Source organism: Ambystoma mexicanum, chromosome 2p (genome assembly GCF_040938575.1).
Source record: "Ambystoma mexicanum isolate Mex_15411 chromosome 2p, UKY_AmexF1_1, whole genome shotgun sequence".
NCBI classification, from domain to species: Eukaryota; Metazoa; Chordata; class Amphibia; order Caudata; family Ambystomatidae; genus Ambystoma; species Ambystoma mexicanum.
In genome coordinates, this window is record NC_090923.1 from 104,886,491 (window position 1) to 104,900,977 (window position 14,487).

The window sequence follows — 14,487 nt, forward strand, 5'->3', positions numbered from 1 at the left end:
CACTGGCAGTGTGGATCGGCAGATTGGCAGAATTATAACAGTTCTTTTCGTCGCGCTTTCTACAATTTTCACGTGGCCGTAGGATGCATCAGGCTGAGACACGATCTTACTGTGTGTGTCAGGCTGCTTGCTCATGCCTTCCTGAGGATAGGGGTACTGCTCCTGCAATACTCCCGGCTCTACTGCTCCTCCGGTGAGAAGCTGGACTGGAAGTCAGGCTAGGACAGGAGATAGCCTTAGTTCTTGGGCCTTTGTGCTTGTGGGCCGGCTTAGGCCTGCCGGCTCCTCCTAGGTGCATAATTGCACTCGGGCTTGTTTGTCCATTCACATTTGCAAATCCCTTAAAATACCTGTGCAGCTAGAACTTATACAAAATAGCACTCACATGTGTTCTCTTAGGAATAATACACAAAACAAAAAAGCTTGTTTCACTGCACATCAAACCCTGTTGCCATTGTTAGTCTGTAATGCTTGGTATTTATTGTATAGCAGTGTTAAAGGATTATTTGCGTGTGTTGAATGGATGAAACCCATCATATGTTCAATAGGCATGTCAATCAAAGTTCCTGTAAAGCCTCGGAAGACAACTGGACCAGAGACTTGTATCCCTTGGTGTTAGGAAATTGTGCATCATATCAATGAAGCTTTGCACTTCATTAGTCCAGAGCGTTTAACAAATCACTCTTGCACTTTTTGGGGCATCAATCACCAGTCGGAACTCGCGGCCTGCACCAATGGCCAGCGAGATGGGCGAGGGGGGTCTCCTACCAGTTGTGGTGGGGAGATGGAGGCCCTCTACTCGCTCCGCGGTCCCGGAACTGCAGATCCTCGGAGTTGGGCCTCGTCTTTTCCTTGTTGGGGTCCTGGGGAGAGTAAGGCTCCCGGCAGCAAACCGTAAAAGAAATATAGAAAGTGCCTTGTACTCTTGAATCTTCACAAAAGAGAAAAAAAGTTGCTTTAATCTTTTTTAAGAATCCCTCCACGGTCTTAGATTAATGTTAGAATTTCACCAAAGTTCCTGCTAGGGAGTTTTACAAAAGTCCACCTTAGGTAAGACTTTAGAAGACTCCCACTTGGGACACAGGGCTCCAACTTTTAGTATAGGCCTGAACCACACAAGTATGTTGGTAGCAATGGCTGAGCAGCCAGGCTTATTTTAGGAGGGAGACCAGGGCTGTAGGAGGTAGAAAGAACTTTGAGTATACCATTAGGCCAAGGAAACACTGACACGCTAAAAGTTATATTAAATGATGGTTTATTTTATATATAGACTAAGGTAAATACACAATAAGCAACTTTAGAAAAACGAATGCATTATTGACAGTAAGTAAACCACTTTGTAATACGTTTTAGAATGGCAGTATGCAATTCAAAGGTAAGTAAAATACTTTCATGTGAGATAAATGAAATGAAACCAGCACTAGGTTAGTAAACACTTGCCAATAACTTCACAGAGGCCTAACACTTTAGAAGTCCATCCCTAACTAGTTATGAGTGCCTCAGAGTCAGTTTGGAGGGCAAAACAGTTAAGGCAGAACCGTAGAAAGTTCAAAAAGTGACAGTTGTTAGGCCTGGGTGAACGTGTATGAGTAAACTCACAAACGCACAAATCAGCATTCGAGCAACACAGGAGCCGCAATTCAGCTCTAGATAAAATCTACCGAGAGTCTAACAGTACCTTAGGAGTGAAGAAGAAGTTGCAGCATGATGCCTCCACGATGCAGCGGCAGCAGAGCCAGTCACCATATTCTTGGTCAGGCAGACAGAAAAAGGGACACTGGAGTGGATCTCGCAGCAACAGTCAGGGAAAGAGGCTTCCAGCAAAGGATTCTTCTGTTCTTCTCATGGCTCTGTTGTTTTGGCCCCCTTTTCAGGATACCAGATGAAGAACGGCTGTCACCGATTGATTTGCCTCGCTTTCTCGGTTGAGCACTCTGTTGAGGGGACTTCAAGGAGTGGAATCTTGCCACTTGAGGTCCAGAAGGAGTCCACCAGAGTTTCGGGAGGATTCAATCTTCAGAAGATGATGCACTGTATGATCGTCCCAGGTCCCAGTGTATTGGCTGTTTGCATCCCAGGAAGGTTGCAGCTCATTGTAGGCTGGCTCCAAATACAGGTTGTCTCAAGACTGATTGGTCTCACCATTCTAAAGGGGAGTACCTCCTATTCGGAGTTCTCCTGATGCTTGACAGAAGGGGTCGAATAGCAGTGGTTACTCAGAGGGATTTTCAAGTCATCTGTAAGTGGCTGCGGACTTCTTCTCCTCTCTTCCTCATCAATTCTTCTATTCTATGGGTCGGCGTGTCGTCAGCCTCAGGATCCATACCTTTGATGCCGAAACCCAGCCAATCAGCACCCATGCACCATTCAAACTCTGGGTGGTGGCTGTCCTTTCAGGGCAGCCGGCCCCCGAGTTGAAACTGGCTACAAACAGGCATAACATAAGATGAAGAACAGCAGAGTTTCAGACTCCTCCTCCGTTTCCTGTCCTGAAAGTCACGCTGGAGCCTTGGTAGGCTTCAGAAAGGATACCCGCCGTCTACAAACATCAAACCAGGACCACCCACACCCAGCATGTCAGACAAAGGACCAAGAAGGGACAAGTAAAAGAGAAAGGACGAAAAAGGAATACAGCCACCATTTTGCATCAATGTTGACCCTTCTGTGCATTACTGCGTCTGTGAGTACAGCCAGGGAGTAAACATATACAAAAGTAGGTAGGAGAAAACCACTGCAACCACTGCCACCAGCCATTCAGATGTGTCTATCACTGTAACTAAAAAGTTACAGGAGCAGTAGAAAGGGGATACTATGTAACCCTTCAGCACGCCTCATAAGGTGGTGTGTGCTGATCTCACAATATAAAAGTTAGGAAGGATAATTAATATCCCCCTGCCCTTGGGAACATTAGTTCGTTCAAGGAAAAGGACAGAAAATGACACATAGGGCTGTGTGTAGCAAAAGTCATTGACAGAAAAGCATTTCTCCAAGAAATAGTTACAAAAAGAAATACAAAAGTATCCCAAAAGATAGGGTAAAAGGCTTAGTGAGTGTGGAAAAAGGCTCCCACTCACTCAGGGGAACAGATCAAAAATCCATAAGTCCAGCAAAAAAGTGCTATGGGATTCACATGTGGAGGAAATTATGCATACAAATGAAAATCTACTCTAACAGTTCCTCTAAAAGAATACAGTTCTTGTAACTCTATCACAAAGTTCCTCAAAGATTCCCAAAAGTCTCGAAGAAGTCTCAACATCCGAACAAACAAAATTTCAAATCTTCCTTAGATGGAGGGATATTTCCCTGATCCATTTCCACCACCTTGGTCGATTTATCCACACCTGGACCAACTTCTGGGTGCTTTTGTGCCCCCTGGCACTTTCTGGTAGCTCTCTTTATTTTGCCCTTGTGGCTCGTTTGGGGTCCACCACCCCAATTTATCTCTTGGCTCGCTAGGGTCTTTGTGACCCCTTTTTAGTTTGGTTTCTCATATTCTTCCAGGGTCCCTCTTGGGTTCTCACAGTGCTGGACACACCTTGGACGCATTCTTCTGCAGAGACGGACTCTCTACCACCGCCCCACTGGTACAGAGGATATCGAGTGTTCACCACCTGATCCCATTCATCGTCAAACTCCCATCCCACATACTGCCCAGAAACATAATACTGCATGCTACTAACAAAAGAAACTGGAAGAGTCTTGACCCGGAAGCCTTAACAGCTCTGCTGGAATCAACTTAACCAAACATCTCTGAGCTAAACAGAATGACCCCCAGGCTCAGTGGGAATGAAAAAGGACACCTGGATGACAGAGGCCCTAGGCCAATTAGAACCTGCAAAAGAAAGGCAGCAAGGTGGTTCGCAGAAGAATTGAAGGAACCCAGAACATTTTACCGTAAACTGGAAAAACTATGGAGAAACCATTTCAATCAATATGACAAAGTAAAATACCAACCACAACTCAGAATATACAAATCAACAGTCCTTAAAGCGAACAAAACATAGTATGCCACAAGAATCCCATCAGCAACAAACCCACAAAAATAACTTTTCAAAATGAAAATAAATGCAGACAATAGTACACGATCTGCATTCATACTACTGGACATATCAGCTGCGTTCAACACCATCAGATGAACAACACTGCCCGAGAGACTGGAGGAATGTGGCTTAAAAGACTCTGATTTACCTACCTACAACTATTTACTTCTAACACCAAAACATCTCCTGTGGCATACCACAAGGCTCCAGCTTCTCCCCACTCCTCCACAACATATACATGCCCCCCCTTAATGAAAATCATTTAAAACCATGGACTGACTGCCTACAACTACGCAGATGATACCCAACTCATCGTCAAGACAACCTCAACCCAAGACCCAAACAAGACCCTCAACAAACGCCTCACTGACATATACAGCTGGATGACAATAAACAATTTCAAGCTAAACTCGACCAAAACAGAAATAATGATCTCACCCGCAGAGGATAACGGAACAGACACACAACTGAACTGGCCACCTGCAATGGGAAGCCAACCAGAAGCATCTGCTGTGATAAAGAATCTAGGAATACTCATGGACAATAGACTCTCACAAGAGTCACGAGGCAATGCAATGGCAAAGAAATGCTTCTACCTCCTGTGACTAATTAGAGGGATCTTCCCCTACCTCTCCTTCCCACACAGAATCCTCGCAATCATCTCCGTAGTATTATCAAGAATCGACTACGCGAACAGCTTCTACCTTAGAATGCCAGAACGGCTCATAAAACAACTCAAAAATACTGCAGCAAGTATACTCCTGAGGCTAAACAAAAGATACCCCATCACACCAGCCCTGAGAAGCCTACAACTGGCTCCCAGTAAAAAAAGACATTAATTTCCAAGCCCACTGCATCGCCCACAAATCACTAAATAGAGAAGGAGCAAAAATCCTCCAAACCAAGATCAACAGCTACTAACTAGGAAGAAACCTAAGATCAAGCGATGACCTCCAAATGGAAACAAAACATTACAAAAAAGTAAACTTCGTAGGAACCACATTCTTATGTCTAATTGTCAATCTATGGAACTTAATCCCAATGGAGATAAGAACGACAGAAGACCACCTCAACTTCAGAAAATGATTGAAAACCTGACTATTCAACTCCCTGTGATTAGCATAAAACAGCCATTGCCAGCAGTATCAACGGGGACCCGAGACAATCAAATGACAGTACGGATTCAGGAACCAACAATAAAACAAACATGCCGTATCAAACACTAACCAGCCATGCTTCTCTCTAGCATACCCCACACATATCTCACACAAACTGGCGGGCCAGTCCCACCTTTCACAAACACACCTCTGCCATAAGTACCAACGACCACAAACAAACAACCCAGTCACTGGACATTGCACTTCTGGACACGACAACCCCAGTGCGCACAACCCAAAAACACTTAGAAAGCCGACACGCACAGATGCCAGTTTCTCCTGGTTCTACAGGCACAAACAGAAAACCACATCCTCTATCCTTTCCCCTCTTCCCTCACTAACCTTCCAACCCACTTTCTTACAGAGCCACGTGAGCACCTGGAGACCATGCAAATGGTAACAGTGCGTAGTAAAAGTCAACGTAGCATAGCATAAAATAACCCCTTGAGTCACCTATCTCTCTCTGAACATTCAGGTCCCTGTGACCCTTACATGGGGTTAGGGTATTTCTCAACTCTCCCCTGGTTGGATTCACTTCTTTCCTCCTCCCTCAAACCCTGGTAACCTGTATACCTCACTTGTTGCAGTTTTTACCCCAGGGAGGGTCTGTCTTGCATGCAGCCTGGTGGTCTTCGCGTCCCTATTGCCTCAGTTCACCTCAGGTCGCTCTCGCTCTTCGTCGGCTCTCTGATGGATAGCGGAGGGTGTAGTCCTCCATTCGTTTCTGGGTTCGACGTCCATTTGCAGGCTGCAGGCCCACCACGTCCTGTACGTAGTTGTGCCTCCAGGAATGCCTCTCAGCGCATGGCCTCTGCTTCTCTGGCCTCACGTCTGGGTCTCGTGTCTCCATCTCACCGCACTCCAGCTGACTCTGCTGGATTACGTGACCCCCTCCCCTTACTGACGGCCTCACGTCTCGACCTAGCCTCGGCATTGGGACTCTCCTCCTCCTCCACTCAAGTGTAATTGGCCATTTATTCTCGTCCTTCGGAACAGAGGGGGCATGTTGTTAATCACAAGTTGTCAAATGGCTGCAAGATTGAGCATTAGCTTGAGCCAAAGACATAACTATATTGTCCTCTAGTTTTACTCTCATATATGCAGAAAGTACATTGGGTGTAGGAAGTTTCCCATGGGAATGGGAGCCCTTGTCCCCCAAAGGGGGAGACACTACCAATGAGGTCCCACTTGCCCAACCCACTAGGTAGGGCTTTGTATCACAGTCTCACCTCCTTAGCCTCAAAGGGGGTTGCTTCTTCTTGAGAAGAAGGGACGAAGCCTCCAGATTCATCACACAGCATAGTCAATGGTGAGGGACCATGGGACTATTGGTCCAAAATATCGGGAAAGTAACAAGTTGTAGACCGCCCGACTATAAGCACTCCTTCCGGCTTTGCAGATGGCATGAGGTGACAATGTGCCAATCAGTCTCAGCTTCATCCTATGAATGTCTGCTGTAAAACATGTTGGTTGTTCGGTGTGCTCTCCAGTCCATGTGGGCATTTCCCCACATCCTTTCATAATCCGGAAAACGAGTGCAGATGCCATTTGGTTACCACAAGTGTTGCAGCGGTGTATCCACAGAATTACCACCAAAATCATTTACTGGTACCGCCACTCAGTCCCATGGACTTGCCATGGGATTACGAGTGCTGTCACAGTGGTGTTAGTCCTCGTTTTTGAATCCACAGTACTCCAGCAGGGGGGAATTTTGAGAATTACTGCAAGCAGTAACTCTGCTGCGGTATTTCTGAGGATTTTCGCCACTGAAGTCCTACGCTTTACTGCTAAAACTCATATTATGGTGCATTAATGTGCCAATCTAGTTGGTAACATAATTACTAGCAGTTTACTGCCATTTTTTACTGCACAACCAAACTCGTAATGAGGCCCTATTTACCACACCATGGGCCTCATTATGAGGTGGGAGGTAAGGGATTACCAGCACCGGTAAGGGCATCGGTGCCGGTAATCCCTTACCTCCCTACTACGAGTTCCCTTTGCGGGTCCTTCTTGAATACCTGGTTTTTGCAGGCGTTAAGGACGGGACCCGCAAAGGGACTCTAGAGCTAATAACGGTACCGCAATTTTCTAGGCGCGACAAGACAAGGAGGGAGAAACATAGGGAGGACAAAACAACTATCTTAGTGCGCCCTGTGTCATTCAGATCACGCAAGTGCAGGGAAGAGGAAAGGGAGAAGGAACGGGATGAAGTACAATCATTCTGTCCAAAAGAAAATAACGTTAACATTATTTCACCTATTTTACTAGAGGTGGGACCTGCCTCCTAAGAGCAGGAGTCAGGGATAAAGACATCTGAAAGAGGAATTTTTTCTTAGTACACTCATTTCACTTTATATCCTCTTTGCAAAAAAACTTCTTTTGCAAATGCTGCCCTTTATTCAACTCCCCATAGTAACTTCCTGAACGCCTTAGTTTCTGTGTGATACTGTGTTATACCAGCACCTGATGTCAGAGCACGAAAGGGGACACATGTAGTACATCTAGTGCACACACTGCTGAATCACCTCAGAGAGTTTTAAGATAAGTGCTTGTGTCAAGTTTTAACTAAAGTGCCTGTGTCAAATGAGCGAGAATGAGGACCCGGAAGCTGTAACCTTCCGTGGCAGAACAATGTCCCCATGACATGTGCCCAGGGCCCTCACACTGTCTGTCCATTTCCACAGGCTGCATAGGTTGTTCCGCTTGCTTCTCAGGCTACCTGCGCATGTTCCCAGGGTAATCACTCTGTTCAGGTGCCCTGAGATCCTCAGAATGCATGGCCATATCCCATTCCCCTGGCACTAGGGCCCACAGCCCCCATGCTCCTCCCACTGGTTTGAAATCTTTACCATTGTCTTGCCTGTGAGGTTCTTAGCTCTTCGCTCTATACAAATGAGCTTAGTCAGAGAGTCTGTCAATGTCCCCATCACCCACATGCCCTTGGCACCTCATAGTCTTCCCATTTGCCAACCACTATCTCAACCTGTCTGTGTAGCTACCAGGTCCTCCTCTGAGAGTCAGGTCGGGACCGTGGCGCGTACAAAGCAATGCAAAACCTCCTCTCTCCAGGTTCCCCAAATCTCACCAATGAGCAGGGATTTATTTCCACATCAGAACTGAGCAAACTCTGAAACGAATGTAGCCCTAATGATACAGAGCAAGCTTGTAGTCCCTTATCTTGGCCACCTGACATTTAGAGAAGCATGTGGCAATTGTGTCCAGTCCTACAAATTGTGGTTCTATATTTTGTGGGATTTGAAACTTGATGGCTTTCTCCATTTAAATTTGACCTTTAGAATATGTGCCTGACATGTTTTTTTATACTGATACTCAATGAATTAATAATTAGACATTTTACCTGAGATTATGGACAAAGGTTTAATTACCTTTTGTTTCCGACACATTTAATGACCACAAAATTAAGCTTTCCCCCTGAGATTAAACAGGTTTGGCCTTTAAAATTGCAGGAATAATACGATTTTGTGATCCACAGGAATGTCCATGGACCCATGTGAGTTCTAGAACTTTTGGGCTATTGTACATTGACCAGGTCCCCTGCTTTAATGTACATGCTGACAGTGTGTGGGGCAAAGGAACCGGGTGGATCTCCTTACTCTCCAGGATGGTGGCCCCAGAGGAGGTGTAAGGAGGATCTCCTGAGACATTGCAATGCGGATCACTCACTTAGTAGGGGGCCGCCACAAGAAGACTATGTCACGATCCCCCTGTTTTGCACCGCCCCACCTAAATTACAAAGACACATACTTTACCTTCCTGTGACCTGAATCCCCATAGAGCCAAAGGCACATGCCCCTGTCCCTCAGGGAATTCGCCCGGTTCTCTTTAAATCCAGAGTCATCAAATGGAAAGAGATTCCACAGACCCATTGCCACATCGGCACAGCCATAGTCGGTGAGGAATGTACAGCCATGTGGGATCCAGGACCCTGCTGCCGAGTCTGTGGACCGTAGAATTCACAAACTTTAACACACGAGACCAAAGATGGCTGCCCCTTGTTTCCTAACGCCCCCGACAAGTTTGAGTCGCTAAGGCATTTGTTCACAGTTAGTGTTAGGAACTGCAACATGCAAACGGTGAGTACAAACCAGGGCAGAGACCGCCGCCCTCTGGTATGGCCTCTATCTCACTATGCACCCCCCTGGAGGCGGCACCAGAAGCAGGACCATGCCAACATAGAGTCCCTAGGATCCAGGCGCAAGCCATCAGCCAGAGAGCCAACTTAGCGAGGGGCCAAGACACTATATGACAAGACACATAGACCCAGACTAAGGGTAGGTTGTTGGAGCAGAAGAAATATAGCATTTGTAGAGAGTTGGCGAGCAAGAGTAGAAAGGGGTATAGAGATTGGAGGAGACCGGAGGAGCAGAGTGTGGGGATTGAGGAAGGGTGGGGAGCTAGAAAGGAAGATGTCTTAGATTGGGCCACATCAGGAAGAGTTGCTTGAGGAGGAGTGTGGAGAATTATGAGAGGAGGTTGGCAACCATTAGGCAGCCATTAGAAGGAGTAGGTTGGAGATCTGATGAATGAGGGTGGAAAACTCTTGCAGGAGGTAGTAAGGAGCTAGTAAGGAGGATGGAGAGCTATTGGAAGTGATGAAGGAAATCCAATGGAGCGGAGAAAAGAGGAGGAGCAGGGCTTGGAGATAAGAGGAAGAGAGATTAAAGAGGAGTTCAGACCTGAACTAGCCAGAGAGAGGGAGGAACCGAGGAGGGGAGGTGCTGGTTTAATAGGGAGACCCCCCTGTGGAGGGGTGGATCACTGAAGAGGGTGGAAGACTGAGCACATGGCATAGTGGTGAGGCAAGTGGTCATGGTCCTGAGCAAGATGAAGACAGGTCAAAGTCTTCTCAAGTTGAGGGACTCCAAAGCCAACCACCCCAGCTGAGGAGCTCGTAGGTTCTCACTCATCAGGAAGGTCTTTATGAAGAGTTGGTGCTGGAGACCAAGCTGCATGGACCGATTGGAATGACAGCTCACGAGAACAGCACCCTGGACAGGAGGTCCAAGAGGACTCTTACTAGAGGTTGAGATCCCTTGTGCAGACCCCTGTTTATACTGGAGAAATTGGAACCTTTGTGTTTTGAATAGACCATCTGTAGAGAACATCCCTTGCTTGCCCTTACTGTCTGTCCCTTTTGTGGATCAGATCCCGCCTTCACTCGCCCTGAACAGTACCTGGGCAAATGCTCACGAAGGCAGGGATCAGATCAGATCCTGCCACCTACATTTATCAGCCCTAGGAAGAAACACTTTCATGAGCATTTCTATCATTAACCATCAACCCTGAAAAGGGTTTAAATGGAAACAAGTTGTTGGCAATGATAGGTCCTTTAAACCCCATCACTGCTTATGTGCACCTAACCTTTCTCTGTGGTATTGTATTGTGATTGACATTTGTAAAGCGCCTTTTACCATTGTATGTTCCCATCGCGCTGTTGGTTGAACGCCCTTGGGGGACTGAAGTCCAGGTATGGGAAATTTGTCAGAGGAGTTTAGAATGCGTGTGTGCATTTTAGCCAATACGAAGGTGGGTAGGGGTGGCCAAGTTCCATCTAGCTACCCATGTCTAGCTGGCATGCGTTTGGGTGCTGAGAGGTGGTCAAGAGGGTATGCAAAAGCAGGAGACGTATTATGTGTGCAACTAGACTATATTTTTTGTCGTGGGTGCTATCTGCATTCTTATTGTAGGAGTGTTGTGCGATGTGTAGTAGTGTGTGATAGCAGATGCATGCGGGTGGGTGGCCATGCCTTCGTCTATGTTCCATAAGCATGGAGCGTGATACGTACCCATGTGTCCTGGCTGGTTTCCCGTTTGTTAGGAAAGATTTCGTAATTGTAGGGAATTTTCCTTCCATGTGGCAACCCCTAAACTTTTTGCTGTTGTTTCTAACCTTGTTCTTGACTTTGACAGAGAAGTACAGCCTTCTGCCGCACTTCTCTGGGCTTTCGCTCCTTTCTTACGGGGAAACTGACATGCCCTTAAAACAGTCAGTACCGGGGAACGTGGTTTCCCGTAGTTTCTTTTATCGTGTTGCGGCTTTAGTGCAACATGACACAAGAGGGCACTGTAAGCTAAGTTACAGCTCTCTTGGGTCTCTAGCCTTCTACAGGCCCTAGATACTCTTTTAGGATGGTATTTGATCGGTGCAAGTCATTCAGGGACTGGAATGGTGGCAGCGATCGTTTTGTTTATTTTGAGCTCCTTTTGGCGTTCTGAGCACGTTTTTGCACTGAACCCAAAATGGTGGCCTGGCTCCCAAAATGGCCAGGCCGCGAGGCTCCTTTGTCCTGTCCACTGTCCGTCTTGCTCTCTTCACCTTCCCCAGGTCCGGCGACCCGGGGCCTTCCTTATTTGGGCATGTACTTTCCCGCGAAACGCAGTTGCTTTCGCGGGCTTCTACATGTCGTTTGTGTGCCTCCAGGGTGTGGGCTGGGATGTCTGGTCCCAATACACATCCTGGGTGCCAGAGAGTCTAGGGTGGTGTGAATGCCTGGGACCACCGTGGTCCGTGATTGGTCCACGTATGGTATGTGTTTTGATGAGCGGATCTCCCATTGGCTCCCCTCCGTTTTGGCGCGAAGGGAACCGTGGATAAGAGGGGGCTGGAAACACCACTACCAGGTCGATCTCCTGAGTTCTCACGAACGAAGGAATACAGGAGCCAAGTATCCTGCAACTACGAGGCTGGACCGAGGAATCGCTGGTGACCCGCTGAAGGAATCCTCCTTTGCACTGCTGTCGTCCGGAGAGCCCCTGTCCTCCTTTGATCGAACCAGAAGGCCTGTACTGGTGCTTCGACCTTTGGAATAGCAGGAACAGCTATTCCCGGCATCTTCAACCATCTCCTGCCAAGTAAGCCTTCGGAAGCGTCTCTGGGCCATCCAGTTGACTGACCAGCTTACAAAGGAGTTTGGCTCTGCAACCGCCGCCAGGTTGTGTTGTATTGCGAGTCCTTGTCCCTCTCCCACGCTTCGTACGCTTGGCGTCCCCAGGCCTGAAGGGAGGAGGGTTCATTTGGCTCGAATAAACACGGCCGCTCCGTTGTCCTGTGCGGCAACAAAACTGTGCCGGTTTCGTCGATTGGGACGTCTTTTTGCTCTACACGACTACAAAGCGTTCCCTGCTCTTCTGAACCTGCCAGCTGCTGAAACTATCGTGGAGAAGCCTGGGTCTGCTTGCTTCGGGGACCGGTGAGTAGTATATCTAGGATCTGGTCGCCCTCCTGCAGTATCCCATTGCTTTTCCCTGCTGTGTAAAAACAGCACCCTTTTGCCGCGCTCGCGCTCTGCTTCTGCCCGCTGTGGAGGCTGCGCTTGAGTTGCGGAACCTGTTCTTCTTCTGCTGTGCACTAACGTGAACCGCCTGACTTCCTCCAAAGAGCTTCCCCTTGTGCCCGTCGGCACCGGCGTGGCAGGTACTTTGAGCACAAGGCTCCACTCTTCGCAGGGCTCGGACTTCCATCTAGTTAGGTGCCTATGAAGGCGAACTGAGTCGAAAGCATTATCGCACTGCCTGTTTTCCTTCCCTGGCAGGTGGACTACATATTTCGTGCTTTAAACGCTTGCGACTGTGTATTTGTATATATATTGTGTTGATATGGTATGTGTTGGTTTAATATTGTGATATTGTGATTTTCTCGCTACGGTCATTATTTTAAAGGCCTTAAAATAAATGTGTATCTATTTTTGATATAACAACTGTTTGGAGTAGTTTGTTAGCGCTCTTGCTTTGTGTGCTCATTGCGGGCCTTCAGTCACCCTCACCCCTCTTGAGACCTAGTCTTGACCGCCGCGATCGCTACCTTGATTGGTCTGGCTTGTCCAGAGGTTACCCTGTTCCAAGTAATTAGGTTGGCCTTCTGAACTTCTGAGCCACCAGGACAGAGTTCAGAAATCCGTCTTAACACCGTTTTCATAGGTGAATCTGGGGTAAGCCCCACATTTCCTACCCTCTGATAATGATTGTACACTAGACAATGGCTGCTCTTTACCAGCACCTAAAATTCAGTACTTTGGCTAAACTCTGATATTCACCTAGATTCAATACATTGGTCACCCTCTAAATGCACTTATGTTTAATGCAGTTGTTTACACTCTCAGTCAATTGACTACGCTCTGATATTCACCCGGATTCAATTCATTGATTGGCTGCATACTAAATAACGAGTACTGTTTCTGATTTCTTGTAGGGCAAGCCTGGAGATGATGGAAAACCTGGACAGAATGGAAAACCTGTAAGATTTTCATAACTGCTATGAAGCTTGTGGGTTGATGTGTGGTTTTTTCCAGTTTACATTGGTCTTTAACACCTAGGCCTCCCCCACCGCCTCCCCACTTCCCACCCAACCTGAGACTGGGCGATCTGCTCTTCCATGTTGCCTGTCCTGGCTGCTTGTAGATCCCTTGCTGACACATTGCCTGCCTTCCTCCCTCCCCTGTTAGATCCCCGCTCCCTTGTATTTATGTCTTGCAATCAGCTTTTCAACCTGTAACTTGTAAAGATCTCCATTGCTTCTCGAGGCTAGGGTTATTTTATTGATTGGGGGGTCTGACTTTTGAGGAATCGTTTAAGAATCATTGATGTAGCATGTAATGTCTAGAAATGTGTCTTATGGGCTGTGCATCCCTCTATCCATCGTGGCATCACGCCCGCCCCAGTCAGACCCCACTTTTGGAATCCAGGGATAAGGCCGACGGCACTGGCTGGCAGTGAACCTACATAGGTGAGAAGCATGGTGATGGCTAGCACAGTCAGGTGTGCCTTTGTAAATGCAAGCTCGGTATCTCTAAATATAAAATTAGATATACTCCTCAGGGACCGGCAGAGCACATCATATAGCATTGTAAACGGGAAGTCAACAACTTCATGGATGTGATCCACTGAGATGCTCTGAGTGACGTCTAATGGACAACAAGAGAGAAGCTCGTATTATCTATGATGTCAATTAGAACTCTGAGATGGAACTCACCCCGTAGGTGAAAGGCACCCATCTGTAATGAAACTGCTGGGAACTATTTAGCTCCTGCTCCTGCCTAGGATAGCCTGTTAGCTTGAAACCAGCCACTCCCAGGAAGGATTTTGCCTCCCCAGACCATCCGGTACCTTACAAACCAGTGTATGTAACATTAACTTTTGAGAATTTGATAAAGTAAATACATATGAATTAAGACACACTTTCACGTAATCAATTATACATAATGGGAAAAAAAATAAAGTTTGCCTCTCCCAAGAGTTTTACACAATAAATATCTGACACCAATTGTCTT

The 14,487-nt window shown here is 47.0% G+C and overlaps 1 protein-coding gene across 1 annotated transcript in view; it reads left to right on the top strand.

The window, feature by feature from the left end:
* COL7A1 (collagen type VII alpha 1 chain) overlaps positions 1 to 14,487 on the top strand; it is a 782,081-nt gene that overhangs the window by 483,935 nt on the left and 283,659 nt on the right. The window contains exon 69 of the mRNA XM_069646196.1: positions 13,410 to 13,454. Coding sequence (XP_069502297.1) covers positions 13,410 to 13,454 — 45 coding nt within the window. The remainder of the gene's footprint in view (positions 1 to 13,409; positions 13,455 to 14,487) is intronic.